Below are 15,888 nucleotides of genomic sequence, written 5' to 3'. Positions count from 1 at the left end.
TTCAATGTGAATTTGATCATTATTGCATTAGTAGGTAACATGTTGTGGATTCACTTAATTTGTTCCAATAGAGTATTTACAAGATTTGATAGAAAGGTCATTCATTGACCTAAGAAACACCTGGACTCCAGTGGAGTTGCGTAGTGGCTAAAAGTGTCAGGAATGTGGTTAATTTTTGTGTTAAAGCTGTATAGTTCTAGTGTTTGGCTATGTATCTGTGATTCTGGTTATGTATGGTGTGTGACCTGATGTTTTTTTATTTGTTCAATCAAAGTTATGTTTTGTGGGTACTTTGATTTGTATCATGATTACATATGTGTGAGTGTGTTTGAGTGTGCTTGTATTTGTACGTGCATTGTTTATTTTTTTAATTGAAATGGATGATATTTTGTTATTTTGATTTGTTTTATTATTATTATTTATGTATTTGAATGTGCGTGTGCATGTGTTTGCGTGCGTTCGTGTGTGTGTTTGCTTGCCTTATAGCAGTGGAATTAGGTAAAAGAAATGAATCTGTTTCTCTGTTGGGCATCCTCTTCTAGTGATGGAAAGAGGATACCTCCAGTTCTTCCTCCCAAGTGCTAACAGCAGCAGGGGAGTGGTGTGGTGTTGACCTAATCCCTAAGGCAGCCTCCGCTCTTCCAGACCGCACACACTAACCCCCCACCCCCTTGCTCGTCTTTGCAGGCCGTACACCCACTCCCACCCCCGCACCGACATGATGTCCATAGTCCCGGGTAACCCTCTGGCCATCAGCACGACGATAGACTCTAGCAAGCGCATGAAGCTCTCCCAGCAGATGAAGCCCCTCGTTGTTGACACGTCGGAGAACAATCACAGCAGCCGGGTACGAGTGGGTCTTGCTTGGGGGGTGAAGTTCTATCAGGAGATGGGGAAGATATTCTGGGATTTGTTTTGAATATTCCATATCTATGGTCTATATAAATCTATGTTATAATCTAATTGATATAGCCCTTTTTGATTTTGATCTACTGAATGTTAATCTATGTAATAGTTCATGTCTACTAAATAGATTTTTGTGCAATGATGGTATGTTGAATATTTTTCTGTGTAATGACACAAGTTTTTGTTTTATAGGAGTCCACCTACACCCCACAAGTAGAAGCTATCTCCCCTACGCTGCCGTCCGATCCCAGAGATGAGTCACCGCTGCGCACCACCAAAGATGATCTCCTTAAACGCATAGAGAAAGTAGACAGAGATATTGCTAAGGTGAGTGAAGTGGGAGATGGAGAAAAAATGTGCAAAAGATACATGTGATATTGTTAGTCTTGTTTCTAATCAATTGTGGAGTCATTGTCATGTAGGATTCAGTTATCTGTAAAGGTTTATTGAATGTAGTGGATTAATATTTGTAATTCAATTACTAGACAGTTCATATAATTTTTGTAATGTCAGAATGTATCACATTATTCAGTAGTTATTTATCCAGTTAGTGAATTATAAGAGCGTTTTACTTTGAGGATCATGCAGGAAAAATACTGGATCACGATGAGCTAATGCAATGCTTTGCCCACAGGCGGAATCAAGCATAGCTAAGTTACGCAAGAAAGAGGGGGAGCTGGAAGCAGCGGCCCAGAAGGGAGAAGGGGGCAAGACGGAGGAGGAAGACACCAAGGAGCCCAAACACCAGAGTCTAGCGCAGATAATTTATGCTGATAACAGAGTAAGTGGAGCCTCTCTTTCTCCGGAGTGTGGTCTTGTCTTTGATGGTTGTGACTTGTTGGAATTCAGTGGGTTGCTTGAGGTTTGCTTTAGCATGATATTTGCTTTGCTAACATTCAGAGTTGAAATATGTAAATTGTCCCTTTGTTGTCAGATGTTATCTTTGTTTTTACCTTGAGATTGATGTAGCTTGTGAGGTTAACTAGAGGAGGTAACATTATCATTCAAAGTTTCAAGTTGCTGTCTTTACAGCTGTGGTAGGAATATACATTTTTTAGATCTATCCTCAAAATGCTGATTTTGCTTTTTCAGAAAAAGGCAGAGGAATCCCATACCATCTTGGACAAACTCATGCCTCCTACAGAAGAGCCAAGTGTGTTGGTAAGTCCATAGTGTTACTTTGAAGTCAGACGTTCATCATGTTATTTCACATATAAATGAGTCATATATTTATAGAATGGTGATTATAAATAACACTTGATTTTACCTGAGAAAAGAAAGATTATGTCCTATAAAACCTCTAGATGTATACAGCCACTCTGTCCAACCAATACCCAATCTCTTATCACTGGCCTCCTCTTGCAGCCATTGTACCACCAACCCACGGACACCGAGGTTTACATGGAGAACAAAAGACAGTATGCTGGGTTCAAGCGCCGGCTCATGGAGTACTTCAAGAAGCGTCATGCCGACAAGAACAGCCGGGATGCCCATCTCACCCAGACGTACTCGAAGCTCATGACCGAGTGGCTCAAGAAAGTGGAGAAGGTAAGATCGAGGAATGGTTTACAGGGAAAAGTAATGTACCTGGTCCTTTATGAGTATTGTTATTATGTTTGTTAGTTATCTTCAATCTCACTAGGTTTGTATGAGTAACTGTTCATTAATTATATTATCTTTTTGACTGGATTTAGAAAATGAAGGAGAATGGTAATTTGCAGTTTATCCATCCTTGAATTACTTACATATCACATGCATCATTACCTTTAATTAAAGACTATGTGTTATAGATTTTCTAGAAGAAAATGACCTCTTGTATAGAGTTATCTGTGACACTTTTTCCAAGTAGGGTAAAATTACCATTATCAATTTTTTGCAGCTGTTTTCATTATTGGATAATTTACCATGCACCAAACATGTATTATGGAGGTTTCAGCAAATTAATCAGTGTAAGAGTCTTCTCTCTTGTCAGTGTTTCTTTCAGCCTTCACAATTTTGCCGTGTCCCCTCCTCCTCTTCTCTCCACCATAGTAATCCACCCCTCCCTTGCAGGTGGAGAACTCCAAGAAGCACAAGGAGAAGGTGGCCAAAAACCGCGAGCTGTTCGAGAAGGTTTTCCCTGAGCTGAGAAAGCAGCGGGAGGAGAAGGAGCGTTTCTCTCGCGTCGGTGCCCGGGTCAAGAGCGATGCCGAGATGGAGGAGATCATGGACGGGTTGCAGGAACAGGAGGTTAGTGTGAGTTGCCGGAGCGAAGGTCTGTTCAGTTGTATGTAGCATAGCCTGTCGTCGAACTGTGGTAGATTTGTTATCAGTCTTGTCATAGTTTTGGTATTAGGCTGTGTTGGTTTTCGTAATTAGTTGGAAATGATTTTGTATATGTCTGTGGTAGTTTTAGTATCAGTCTGTTGTACTGTTGTTATTAGTCTGTAGGTTTTAGTATTAGTCTATGGTAGTTTTAGTGTCAGTCATTGTTGATTTAGTGATGTATATATGGTAGTTTTAGCATTAGGCTGTGGTTGATTTATTACTAGGTTTTTGTAGTTATGCTCTCATTCCAGTAATTTTGGTATCAGTCTGTGATACTTCAATATTAGTCCATGGTTGATTTGTCACTAGTCTGTGGGAGTTTTAGTATTAGTCTGTGGAAGTTTTAGTATTAGTCTGTGGAAGTCTGATATTAATTTGTGGTAGCTTCACTCTGTGTGGTAAATATATCTCTGTTGTTTTGATTGTTTGGGTGGGATCACAAGGCTTGTTATTTTACTGTGAATATCATATATCCTATATTTCTAAGTTCTTTCTGCTAAACTAGTTTGCTTAAGGGCATTTTGATGGTTGCATTCACACATCTCTACTTAAAGTAATTATTGAAATAATGATATATTTTTTCCAAAGTGATTGCTGATATATGCAAATGAAGCATACTACTGGACTTTGTGAAGAGCATGTAAAAAGACCTAACATATCCTATCCCTATTTTTCTTAACCTAGCCTGTCCTATGCTATTAGTCTATCCTAATCTAACCAAGCTTAAACCAGTAATGCTTGTTATGATGGAGATCGCATGTGCCCCTATCATTTTTAAGCTTGTTAACAGCCATGCCATATTGTTAGCCTATAAGTTAAAGCTACAAGATATACCATAGCATTAACCAGTCCAAAGGTAAAAAGCTTCACAATTAGTCTGTCCCAGCCATGAAGTGGATCCAGTAATAGTTCTCTCTTCTAAGTGAATTAATAAACTTTTCTTTCTGAATTGGTTGCAGTAAGTCTCTTGGCCTTAGAGAATCTCAGAAGGGATAATGAATACTGATATAATTTCTTTAACATGATATCATGGCGACCTCCCCTGAGTTCTGCGTCATCCGATGTTTTTCTTTTCCCCTGATTTTGCTGCTTGTTTGCTTACATGAAGAGCATAAGCAAAGCAACTCCTTGTGATTTTTTTTTTCTGTTTGGGGGTTGAATATAATCAGCATTTGTTCAGTTTAACCTTGATAGAGTTTGTATACAGTTGTGCATCTCTTGCGAAGCCTTTTACATGTCCAAAAGCAGACTGATTGTCATTCTTGGCCCCACCCTTGAATGTGACCTTCATGACTCATAGGATTGTTGAATTTCATAATTCATAATTCGGCAACATTCCTATTTTTTGCGTTTCAAACTTTCTTTTCTTACTCAATGAGTTAGCTCTTGCTCGAGCCAAGTTTCTCAACGTGCAAGTACATTCGCCCAAGCCTAGAACAAGTAGTAACTCATTTTTCTTGGTTTTAGAGTTGTATTAAGTAGTGGTAAGAGAAAGGGAGGGACTTCTAAGTGATTTAGGTGAGGAATAAATCACGTTCAGAGTATGACTGATATTAAGTCATGTTATTGTAACCAGGTTATTCTTGAGGATCCTATGTTCATGTGACTAATCAAGATCTAAGTAAAACTAATCTCTCTCTCTTGCACCCCACAGAATGAGGACAAGAAGATGCGAGCTTATGCTGTAATTCCCCCCATCCTTTTAGAGGAGAAGAAGCGCCAGCATCGCTACAACAACCGCAATGGACTTATAGAGGAACCCATAGCAGAGTATAAAGATCACAAAAACATAAATATCTGGACCGAGCAAGAGAAAGAAATATTTCGGGACAAATATTTACAACACCCTAAGAACTTTGTTGCAATAGGTAGTTATTTAGAAAGAAAGTCAGTGAGTGATTGTATTCAATACTACTATAGTACCAAAAAGAAAGAAAATTACAAGATGTTAGTGAAACGCCGAATAAGACGGCCGAGGAAACCAAACAATCCTCCAGTGGTGGAAGTGGTTGGGGTGAATGTGACGGGTGTGACCACCAGGGGCTCAGTGGCGGCACTGCAACAGCGCGGCCAGCAGCCCAACCGGCAGGGGCCGCCCACCATGACAGGGAGCCTGAACAACAACAACAGCAATCAGGGAAGCTCGGGCGAGTCCGAGCAGACGCAGAACTACCCTGTGAACAGTACTCCTGGAGGGGAGGTTTCGGCCAACTCCCTGCCTGCCACCACGGAGAACAGCCCCGTGCCGTCGCCCAACCCTGCGGCTACGGTGGGGGTGAGTCAGGGCAATGAGTCGTCGAACAACAGTGCCACCAACACAGCGCCGGCGATATCCAATCAAGAAGTCAGAGAAAAAGACAAGGAAAATCTCTCTAATAGGTAGGTGTGCTTGGACCTCTATTGCTTTGGGTTTTGGTTATCCCGTTTTCTTGTTTTTATTTTGCTATACTAAGCGTTAAATACATAAACATAAAAATCTTGGATCGTGAGACACTGTATCTTGATTCACAAAAGGGCATTGATACAGAACTTAGGAGTCATATGTATGACAGGATCAAATTCTAAAGTTTGCAGATGATATCAAGAATTTGATAATGGTAGTAGTTGTAGCTTAACATGGCTTTATTTTCTTAGTATTAACAGTTGATTGATTGTAGTTACTTTAGGATTAGGGAGATGAACAATGTTAGGAGATGAATATAAAACAGTACTTCATGTGAATTATAATTATTGCTCTTATCATCATCATTACCAAAACAATGACTGATTGTTCTTCTAGTTGTGATGAAATTGACTTCCATGCATATTTCACATCAAATGTGTCCCATTGTTTTCACCCCCCACCCAATTAAACAAATTGTTTGCTTATTGTTATATGATCCCTCGAAGACTCAGTGATGCACCTTAAGCATTTAATGTTGATAGCCTTATTCTTCCCTTGTATCCCATTGTTTGGGTGATAATGCAATTATTGGCATTGTGTTCCAGTTTAACATTTATAGTTTGTTTGTTTGCTCATTGCATTTGTCTGAATTTGAGGTCAAAGAACTAAGCCTACTTATGAAGGATACTTGTTATTTGTTAGTTTCAAATAAGATTTCTACCAGTGTTGAGAAACTGGCAGCGAGTGTAATGCAATGGATGCTAACGTGCTGTGGGTTAGGGTGATTTCTGCCGTGGCAGTGTTTTTGAAGCTAGAATTTGATCTGAGATTCTGAATCCTCTGTTTAGTTTGGAGTCAAGGGTTGGTTCTATTTAGAGTAACTTGTATTTGATTTATTTATCTTTAGATATTTCAGTCTTTTTTCACTGTTTCATTGTTATGATTTACGATCGTTATTCCTCCCTCTCTTTGATACTTTCTCATGTGATATCAATCTAGAGGTATTGATTTATAGTATACTCTTGATATCAACATACCAGAGGAAGTCGCAGACTAAAAGCAACCAAATAAGAGCGAGTTTTAAACAGCAAGCCACACTTACCCTCTCCCTTTCTTCCCCTCCCCCCCAGTGATAAGCCTAGAGAGAAGACTGCAAGAAGAGAACGCCTACTTAAAGAGGAAGACAAGACCAAAGATGCCCAGGACTCGAGCGACGATGACAACGCAGCCGAGCATGGTGAGTCGAGGCCACTTTGCGTTCCTGTCTCGGGTGTCGGGTGCGTGGGTGGGGTGGGTGGACTCGGGTGGGCTCAAGCGGGGATTTTCTTTCTTGAATCTCGGGTTGGGTTTGAGAACATTCTGATGTGTTTGGTTTCTTTTTGTTTTAGGAATTTTAGTGTTGGGATAACATATTTTTGTTGTATTTGTTTGGTGTGATGTTTTTTATTTTTCTTACTGTAAACTTTTGTTTTGTTTGCATGCTTGTAAGATTTGAATAGTCTAGGAATGTATTTTTTTTTTGTAATTCACATCAAGAACTAATTCAGTGTGCTGATTAAGGATGAAAAGCAAGACAAAGCTGTAAACCTGCTGAATTCCAGATTATTTTTCCATGAAGGCTAGGGTGGAGTAAGAGTAATGGAGTTATAGTAATGATTATTATGAAAGAAAGAACTCCTAGTTGAAATATGTCTTACAATAATTTTTGAAGAACTTGGCTACTTTCGTGTTTTTCAGTGTAATAGGTTTGCACTCTTGCTTCCCAGCTGATTTTTTTCTGGTTGTTATTTTATGTATAATGTAAAGGTATCTACATTTCATTGAAGCAATAATCACAGGGTTTTGCTTGTATAACTGTGTGCCAAAACTTGTTTACTTTTGGGGAGATGCAAAAATCGTAAGGCAAATGTTTGTTCTAAGTTTTATTAATATTTATGTTGATAACACTTTTATATTAGAAGTCTTGAGGAATCTATATTTAATGAACAGAAAGACCAGGGTATAAAATCTGATAGCTTAGGAGTCTACCAACAGCCTAGAAAATTTGCCAATACCAATAGTGTGAAGGACTGGAGGTCACCAGTAGACTCTCAGGAATCCTCTGATGCAGAAGACCCAGGTGTGGTAATGTTGACGAGAGGAGGCATCGAGTTACATTAAGTTGTGTTGGAGGACTTGGGCGTGGCTGCACGGGTGGTCGTGGGCGTTGGGGTGCGCGCCGGCTTCGAGGACGGGGTCTTGGCCCTGGCCTTCTCGCCCAGGGAGGAGTTCTCCTCGTCCTGATGACACATCCGGCGATGTTTGTGCACAAAGTAGTAGCTGGGGAACTTAGAGCCACAGGTCTTACAGGGGAAGTACTGTACGTTGAGGTCCAGGATCTTGAGCCCCTCTGAGGGCGCAGGAGAGACCGTGCCGTTGCTGCTGTAAGGGGACATGCTCCCAGCCCTCTTGCTGCTTGCCATTCGGCTTTCCTTCACACCAACAGTGCGACTGCTGGCGTCCTGCAGACCCTCGGACTTGCCTGGGGAGGGAAGGCTGCTTCCTCGCAGTTTGTCAACCTCCACTGTGATTGGGTTGATGTGGCGGCGCATGTGTTTCTGAAGAAGATAAAGTTTGTTGTCAGATAGATTTTTGCTGTAGTTATACCTTGTGATGGCATTTTTATTTTAAAAATATGATGCTAGCATTTTAAATTTACCTGATAACAGTAGTGGCTCTTGAAGGTGTGGTTGCAGTAGACGCAGTGGTAAGTACGGCTTGTTTGGTTATTGGGGACAGGAGGCGATGAGGTCCTGGTGCTCCTGAGGATCCCACTCGCAGCTTCCAGTTGAAGGGCAGCCGTGAGGCTCGAATTCTCTGAGGAATTGCTGGTGTCTCCACCAATATCCCTACCCGTCTTGTGGTGCTCCCCTCCAAGGTTCTCAGACCCTGGCTCAGAGTCCAGCTCCTCCACATTAATCTCTGTCTCCGTCTCTGAGTCGTCAGGACCCAGCAGGGGCTGTGGAGTGAAGATGAAATGGTTATTTACAAAATATAAATAAAGACATATGAACAATTAGTCTCAGGAAAATTACTCTGGCAGACACATGATTAACACATTTCATACGTAAAGGCTTGTAACAGTGTCATTTAATGTACTTTGACAAATGTTTATAGTGCTTACATTAGCCTTGTATGCCCTGTTGATGACGCGTTCAAAGAAAACGGGTCCGTCACAGGCAGCAATGTCTATTATAACTGTTCCCGACTGGCCTCTGAGTCCTTCACCAATAGCAGCACTGTGTCGTATATATTTGTCATTGACGCCTATCGAACTAACTCCGTCCTGGTGTTGGTTGCCACAGGGGTCCTCCAGGACACCTCCAAGGCCCTCCACGGACTCCCCCTCGCGACTCAGCTCTGGAGGGACTACTTTTGAGTGAGAGAGAAGCAGGTCTTAGGTCATGTTATGGCACACAAATGAAGTTTGGCTTTAGCAGTGACATGGGCCTTAGCTAGAGACAGACGTTTGTGAAGGGATACCAACCATGAGCATGTTTGATGGGATGATGGGGGCGGGGCCTGGTGGGCGTGGGTCTGACGATGGTGGTCGAGGACGAGCTGGACGAGGTGGAGGCGACGTGCTGCGGAGGCACGAACCTTGCCAGGCCCCTCCACACGCTGAGGGCTGGGGGCACGTCTGGGATCCCCCCTAGCATGGCGGCGGCGCTGGGGCTAGCGCTGGTGCCCGTGAGGAGGGCCTGGCACAAGGACACTACCCCGGGCATTTGCAGCAGGTGCCCTGCCACCAGCACCTGTTGGGGAAAGCAGGGGAAGGGCACTTGTTAACGCAGCCTGGACACTTGGGATGGAACTGGACACCTATTTTAGTGTGTAAATGTGCATGGATCAAGTTTGTTCATTCCCAAGCGCAGTTTATCAATGCTGTGCACATAATCACAGATTCTAAATTACTTCTTGGCAACTGAATTGAGAAAGGAAAGGTGAGACAGTCAAGGGGTCAGAATGCTTATCAATAGGCGTCATGCAAACGTGAAACAAAAGCTGACGTGGCTTGCCTCATAAAGCGTGGCAGGCGTGAGGGGCAGGCGGCCTGTGTACATGTATGCCAAGATGGCAGCAAAGCCTGCGGGCGGCACATGCGGCAGAAGCAGCCTCGCCTCGCGCTCCCCGCCCACGGCCGCCCGCAGGTAGGCACTGTGCGAAGCCAGGACGGAGCCGTGGGCGCGGAAGAGGCGGCCGCCCGCGAGCACCCAGGCGTCGTAGTCCTCGCCGTCCTGGAGGAGTGGGCACAGAGGAGGCGGTGGGCGCGCGGGCGGGGTCGGGGCACGGGACGGTGCCGCCCCTCCGCCGGCACTCGAATTCTCACTCATCACTCGCTTGCACCGACGGCAAGTCTTGGCACAACTTTTCGGAAATCAGTCTTTGAGACTCCACCACTGCTAGTGCCACGGGCGTAATCACCAACACTGCAGGACACTCGCTCGCTTGCCCATGACTCGGGATTGCACGCGACACGAGCGACGAGGTTCCGGGCCAGCGGTGTCGAGCGGGGGAGGGAGGTCAAAGGTGATCGTCTTGTCCTTTTCTACACCTGTCAGCCTCGTGTCAGGCCGGTAACTGACATCCACGTTGCTCGCTTGCACGTAAATAAGCCTTCCAACTGCGGCCTCTGATTGGCTAGGTTTGTCGGACGCGGGACCAATCAGCGCTGAGCAAACATTGGGCGCGGGAAGGTTTGCGTGAGGGAACCGGGTCTCTCTCTCTCTCTCTCTCTCTCTCTCTCTCTCTCTCTCTCTCTCTCTCTCTCTCTCTCTCTCTCTCTCTCTCTCTCTCTCTCTCTCTCTCTCTCTCTCTCCTTCTCCTCTCATCTCTTCTCTCTCTCTCTCTCTCTCTCTCTCTCTCTCTCTCTCTCTCTCTCTCTCTCTCTCTCTCTCTCTCTCTCTCTCTCTCTCTCTCTCTCTCTCTCTCCATCTCTCTATCTCTCTCCACCTCTCTCCATCTCTCACTGTCGCTCCATCTCCATCTCTTTCCGTCTTTCCTTCTTTCCTTATTTCTTTCTTTCTCTCCCTTTCTCCTTCCCTCTCTCCCTCTTCCTCTCCCTCCTACCCCATTCATCCCGGTGAAAGAGGAGTAGGATGAGGATGGGGTGAAAAGGAAGAGAAGGAAAGGGGAGGAGGAGGAGGAGGAGGAGGAGGAGGAAAGGGACTCATTAAGTGTGTACTTGATAGGTGGTTTCCCTAAGTGCCCTGAAAGTGGAAGGTGGTAGGATGGTGAGAGGAAGGGGAGGGTGGGGGAGGAGGGGGGAGGTGTGTCTTGGTGATGGCGGTTGGGAGGGGGAGGGGAGGTAATCTAATTTAAAGCGTGTGAAAGAATGCGTCGTGGCAAGCGAGGAGTGTGTGGGGGTAAGGGGATAGGGGAGGGGGGTGACTAGGAGTAGGAGTAAGAGTAGGAAGTAGGAGTAAAGGGTGGTAGGGGGGAGGGGGAGGGGGAGGTAGAGTTAAAGATTAACGCTTGTTTGATTTGTTTCGGAAGGAAGATGAATTCAGGGAATACGTCCTGGTGAGGAGAGGCAGGCGGGAAGGAAGGAGAGGGGGAAAGAAGTGAAGGAAGGAAGGAAGGAGGGAGGAAGTAGGAAGGGATGGAGCGAAGGAAGGAAGGAGGGAGGAGGGAGGGAAGAAGTGAAAGATGGAGGGAAGTAGGGAGGGATGGAGCGAAGGAAAGAGGGAGGGAAGAAAGAAGTGAAGGAAGGGAGGAAGAAGTAGGGAGGGAAGAAGTGAAGGAAAGAGGGAAGGAAGGGAGGGCACGGCGACGGGGGAAAGAGCCCGATCAGACGGAATGGCCGCGGTGTCCGAGCGAAGGGTGCGCGAGTTAAAAGGTCCGGCAGAGAAAGCCAATAATTTGACATTTTGCTTGAATGGCGTGAGTGGAGTACGCAGGGACAAAGCTTAAGTGTTCTCCCCTCCCCCCATCCCCTCCCCTCCCCCTGCCCCCTCTCTGTGTTCTTTTTTTCCCCTCTCCCCCCGTCTCTATCCTCTCTGCATTGCCCCTTCCTCCCCTCTCATTCTTTCTCTCCTCTCTTCTCTCTTCTCTCTTCTCTCTTCTCTCTTCTCTCTTCTCTTTTCTCTACGCATTTGCCCGTCTGCTCTCCCTGTCATCTCATACCCTTCTCTCCTTTTTCTTCATTCCACTTCCCTCTCTCCCCTCATCCCACTCCCTTATCTACCCTCACTTTTCTTCTCATCCCACTCTCTTCTCTCCCCTCATCCTACCCCCTTCTCCCCTCACACGTTCCCCTCTCCCCACTCCCCTCTCCCCTCTCCCCTCACCCCGAAATGAAGCCCATTTCTGATGCGGTTGTTCATCTGGCGTCTCTTGTGACTGTGATTTACGCAAATACGCGGATTTCACCCTTTCTTTGCCCACTGACGCTCTGTGAAGACAATCGTGAGCCAGATTTGAGGGGAAGGGTTGAGGGAGGGAAGGGGGGGATCCGCTCCCCACATTTTTCTTCCACTTCTCCTGTTTCTTTCTCTCGCTTCTCTTCTCTTCTCTTCTCTTCTCTTCTCTTCTCTTCTTCTTGCTTGTCCCCACTCCTCTCCTTATCTCCTTCAACCTTACTCTCCTCCTCTCCTCTCCCTTCTACCTCTTCTCTCCTCCTATCCCCTCCTATCCTCTCCCCTCCCCTCCTATCCTCTCCTTTCCTCTCGTCTCCTATCCCCTCCTATCCTATCCTATCCTATCCTATCCTCTCCTCCTTCTACCCTCCCTCTCTCCTGTTTCTCGTTTTCCTCGCAGTGGATATGCGGCACACGTAAAAATGCGTATGTGTATAAGGGATGACTTTTTTGATTGATTCTTTAACTGGGAGTTGCTCAGTCCAACCTTTGGCTCCTCCTTTCCTCCCCCCCCCCCCTCTCTCCCTCTCCCTCTCTTTCGATCTCCATACTCCGTCCCTCCTCTCCCCTTCCTCTCCCTCCCTCACTCACTCACTCCTCTCCTTCCCCTCCCCTCCTTTTCTCCCTCCTTTCCTTCCTCCCTCCCCTCCCTTCCTCCTTTCCTTCCTCCCTCCCCTCCCCTCCCCTCCCCTCCCCTCCCCTCTCCTCCTATCCTCCCTCCCCTCCCTCCCCTCCCTCCCTTCCTGCTGCATGTACACCAAAAACATGTTGACACGCCTCAAATTGTATTTTCTTTGGACGACTTAAACTAACAGGATCGAGAAAAGCGATCCATTACTGGATTAAGCGGTGGAGGCTGGCGGTGTCCTGGGATGGGGATGGGGATAGGGGGGGAGAAGGGAGAAGGGACGAGAGGCGCGGGGGTGAGGGGAGGGGAGGGGGGAAGGGGAAAGGGAGGAAGGGGAGGAGAGGGAGGGTCCGTTTACACATGTGAACATTGCTCATAGGCGGCCCACCTGGCTTTTTGAATGAATAAACACAATATTGCTAATGGTGTTTACTTTTGTGTCCCATGCTGACTGCTGCCGCTCGCTCGCTCGCTCGCTCGCTCGCTTCGCCCGCACGCCCGCACGCCACGCCGCCCGTGTCTCAGCTTGGGCGGGGCGGCCCGGTCCTGTCCATGGTGTCCTGCGATTTTGGGGGAGTCTTATTTTCGGGATATGAGATGATAGGAGTCTTAATTACGTGAACACCCCCTCCCCCTCCTTCCCCCTCCCCTCCCCACCTAGTGTCCTCCCCCTCCCCTTAACCCCCCACCTTCACCTTTTTTTTTTTCCTTTTCTTTTCTTTTCTTTTTTTCTTTAAATCCATCAAAGTTATTGCATTTGCTTTTGGTTGTCCGTGCAGGTCTGTTTGCTGTAGTCCATTGCCTTGCAACGGGACCAAATCAGCCCGAGCTTTTCGTATGTGATATTGTATGTTGCACATTATGAATTAGATAGATAGAAAAAAATATAGATAGATAGATAAATAGATAGATAGATAGATAGATAGATATGCATATTTTTGGAATGCATTATTGAAGGCGATATGTAATGCCCAGCTGTGGAGATGGAAGGGCCCTCATGCGTAAGAACATTGCAAGTTGTGCCTTAGCCTGCAGAAGTTGCAAGCGTCGATTTGCGCCGGGAATGAGGACTTTGATTGGAAGTGCTTTCAATATTTCGGTGTTTGCAGAGTATCCCCCCCTCCCCCCAAGGTTGCTTTCATATGTTTTTTTTTTTAGGTTTTCTAGCTGCGGTACACACGAGAGTCACGCAAGCAAGCACGCTCCGTCCTGCCCTCCCACAATGTCGCTGTCCATACATGCACTTTGCTTTCAGACATGCATGGCCACTTTAAACTCACTCGGACTCAAATGGGTCAGGGGCTCGGATCAGCTCCTTTCCTTCCTCCCTGCCTTTCTTCCTTCCCTCCCTCCTTCCTTCCCTCCTTTCTTCCTTCCTTCCTTTCTTTCTCCCTTCCTTTCTTTCTCCCTTCCTTCCTTCCTTTCTTTCTCCCTTCCTTTCTTCCTTTCTTTCTCCCTTCCTTTCTTTCTTTCTCCCTTCCTTTTCTCCTCCTTTCCTTCGTTCCTTCCTTCTTTCTCTCTTTTTCTTTCTTTCTTTCTTTCTTTCTTTCTTTCTCTACTCGCTCAGTTACTCGTTCTTTACTCGCACTCGCCTACTGGATCGCTCACGCATTTGCTTACCTCACTTTTACTCGTTCACTCACCTCTCTGTCATTCACTCGCACACACAAACACCTACTCACTCATTCAACTACTCATTCACCTACTCATTCACCTACTCATTCACCCACTCATTCACCCACTCACTCACTCACACATTCACCCACTCATTCACCCACTCATGAACTCATGAACTCCACTTTCAATCACTCCGATTAAAACGGGGCCCATGGCATGTCGCTAATCCATCACTTGCAAGTACAACGTTGCAAGCACGCATTTTCAGTCGCACTCGCACTCGCATTCACATTGAAATTCACCTTCGCACAAATATTCACACTCACAATCACCGTTACATATTGAACTCCACTTTCAATCACTCCGATTAAAACGGGGCCCATGGCATGTCGTTAATCCATCACTTGCAAGTACAACGTTGCAAGCACGCATCTTTCATCTCACTCCACTTCCATTCACATTGAAATTCACCTTCGCACAAATATTCACACTCACAATCACTCTTACATTTCTCGCACTTTCTCTTCTCTCTCACGTCTTTCAGCTCGTCTCTCTCTCTCTCTCCTCTCTCTCTTTCTCTCTCTCTCTCTCTCTCCTCTCCTCTCTCTCTCTCCTCTCTCTCTCTCTCTCTCTCTCTCTCTCTCTCTCCTCTCTCTCTCTCTCTTCCTCCTCCCCTTCCTCCTCTCCTCTCTCTCTCTCTCCTCTCTCTCTCTCTCCTCTCTCTCCCTCTTTCTCTCTTCCCTCTTCTCTCTCCCTCCTCTCCTCTCTCTCACTCCCTCCCTCCCTCTCTCACTCTCCCTCACTCCCTCTCTCACTCTCCCTCACTCACTCACTTTTTCTCTCCCTCACTCTCTCACTCTCACTCTCTCTCACACTCATATACCCGCACTCCGAGCACACATAATTAAGAGCACAACCAACACACACACACAGCGGGGCTACTATTGAGCGTGGATCTTTGCCTAGTTGTTGAGTTTCTTCTCTCCTCTTTTTTTTTTTGTGGTTGTAGGCATCGTCCTCCTCTTGTGCCACTTTGTTTGTTCGTCGGCATACCGAATGAATCTCCCGGCTGCACTTCCCTAATTAAGAGATTGCCTGCTTATAAATTAATTAGCTTGGGCTTTTCTCTCTCTCTCCTTGTGTGTGTGTGTGTGTATGTGTGTGTGTCTCTCTCTCGCTCGCTCTGTTTCTCTCTCTCTTTCTCTTTCTCTCGTTTCTCTCTCTCTCTCTCTCGTTTCTCTCTCTCTTTCTCTCGTTTCTCTCTCTCTTTCTCTCTTTATCTCTCTCTTTCTCTCACCATCACTCTCTCTCTCTTTATCTCTCTCTCTCTCTCTCTCTCTCTCTCTCTCTCTCTCTCTCTCTCTCTCTCTCTCTCTCTCGTCATTCTCTCTGTCTATCTATCTATCTCTCCAGGCGGAGGGGTGGGTGGGGATTTGGTTGGGGTCTTTGGATGGGTGGGTTTGGAGGGGAAGTGGGTGGGTGGGTGAGTGAGTGAGTGGATGATGGAGGTGTGTGTGTGTGTTTGTGTGAGTGAGTGAGTTGGTGGGTGGGTGAGAGTGGTGGAAGCGAGTTGTTGGAGGAGGAAGCGGTGGGGGAGTGGTGGAGATGGTGAAGCTGCAGGATGGAGCAGAGGCAGAATGTCGAGAGAA

The 15,888-nt window shown here is 46.0% G+C and overlaps 2 protein-coding genes across 8 annotated transcripts in view; one reads left to right on the top strand and one right to left on the bottom strand.

Moving 5' to 3' along the window:
* Positions 1-15,888, top strand: part of Smr (nuclear receptor corepressor smrter) — a 31,978-nt gene that overhangs the window by 3,423 nt on the left and 12,667 nt on the right. For 4 of the 7 annotated variants that reach the window (XM_086546661.1, XM_086546662.1, XM_086546659.1 and 1 more), the window contains 8 exons: positions 688-847; positions 1,099-1,233; positions 1,541-1,687; positions 1,999-2,067; positions 2,272-2,454; positions 2,959-3,135; positions 4,868-5,592; positions 6,727-6,833. In XM_086546661.1, coding sequence (XP_086402787.1) covers positions 688-847; positions 1,099-1,233; positions 1,541-1,687; positions 1,999-2,067; positions 2,272-2,454; positions 2,959-3,135; positions 4,868-5,592; positions 6,727-6,833 — 1,703 coding nt within the window. Of the gene's footprint in view, positions 1-687; positions 848-1,098; positions 1,234-1,540; positions 1,688-1,998; positions 2,068-2,271; positions 2,455-2,958; positions 3,142-4,867; positions 5,593-6,726; positions 6,834-15,888 lie in introns of all 7 variants that reach the window. The other 3 variants (XM_086546660.1, XM_086546658.1, XM_086546656.1) reach the window with 1 other exon arrangement.
* Positions 7,627-10,097, bottom strand: LOC147469893 (uncharacterized). Its single transcript, XM_086546663.1, has 5 exons — positions 9,655-10,097; positions 9,123-9,390; positions 8,760-9,007; positions 8,295-8,594; positions 7,627-8,193 (listed from the first exon to the last, which is right to left on the bottom strand). The coding sequence occupies exons 1-5, from the start codon at positions 9,967-9,969 to the stop codon at positions 7,753-7,755; spliced, it is 1,572 nt and encodes a 523-aa protein (XP_086402789.1). The 5' UTR covers positions 9,970-10,097; the 3' UTR covers positions 7,627-7,752.

Source organism: Penaeus japonicus, unplaced genomic scaffold (genome assembly GCF_977035675.1).
Source record: "Penaeus japonicus unplaced genomic scaffold, GWHDUDI00000001_assembly GWHDUDI00000018, whole genome shotgun sequence".
In the NCBI taxonomy this organism is placed as follows: Eukaryota; Metazoa; Arthropoda; class Malacostraca; order Decapoda; family Penaeidae; genus Penaeus; species Penaeus japonicus.
The sequence above is the reverse complement of the archived record's forward strand: the minus strand, read 5'-3'. Positions and strand labels throughout refer to the sequence as shown.

Bases quoted from the DNA above. Each gene is read 5' to 3' on its own strand.
- LOC147469893 (XM_086546663.1), bottom strand. From the start codon at position 9,969: ATGAGTGAGAATTCGAGTGCCGGCGGAGGGGCGGCACCGTCCCGTGCC. The intron at 9,391-9,654 runs GCAAGCCACGTC...TTTCCCCAACAG, and splicing joins CGCCTGCCACGCTTTATGAG to GTGCTGGTGGCAGGGCACCT. The intron at 8,194-8,294 runs GTAAATTTAAAA...TATCTTCTTCAG, and splicing joins AGAGCCACTACTGTTATCAG to AAACACATGCGCCGCCACAT.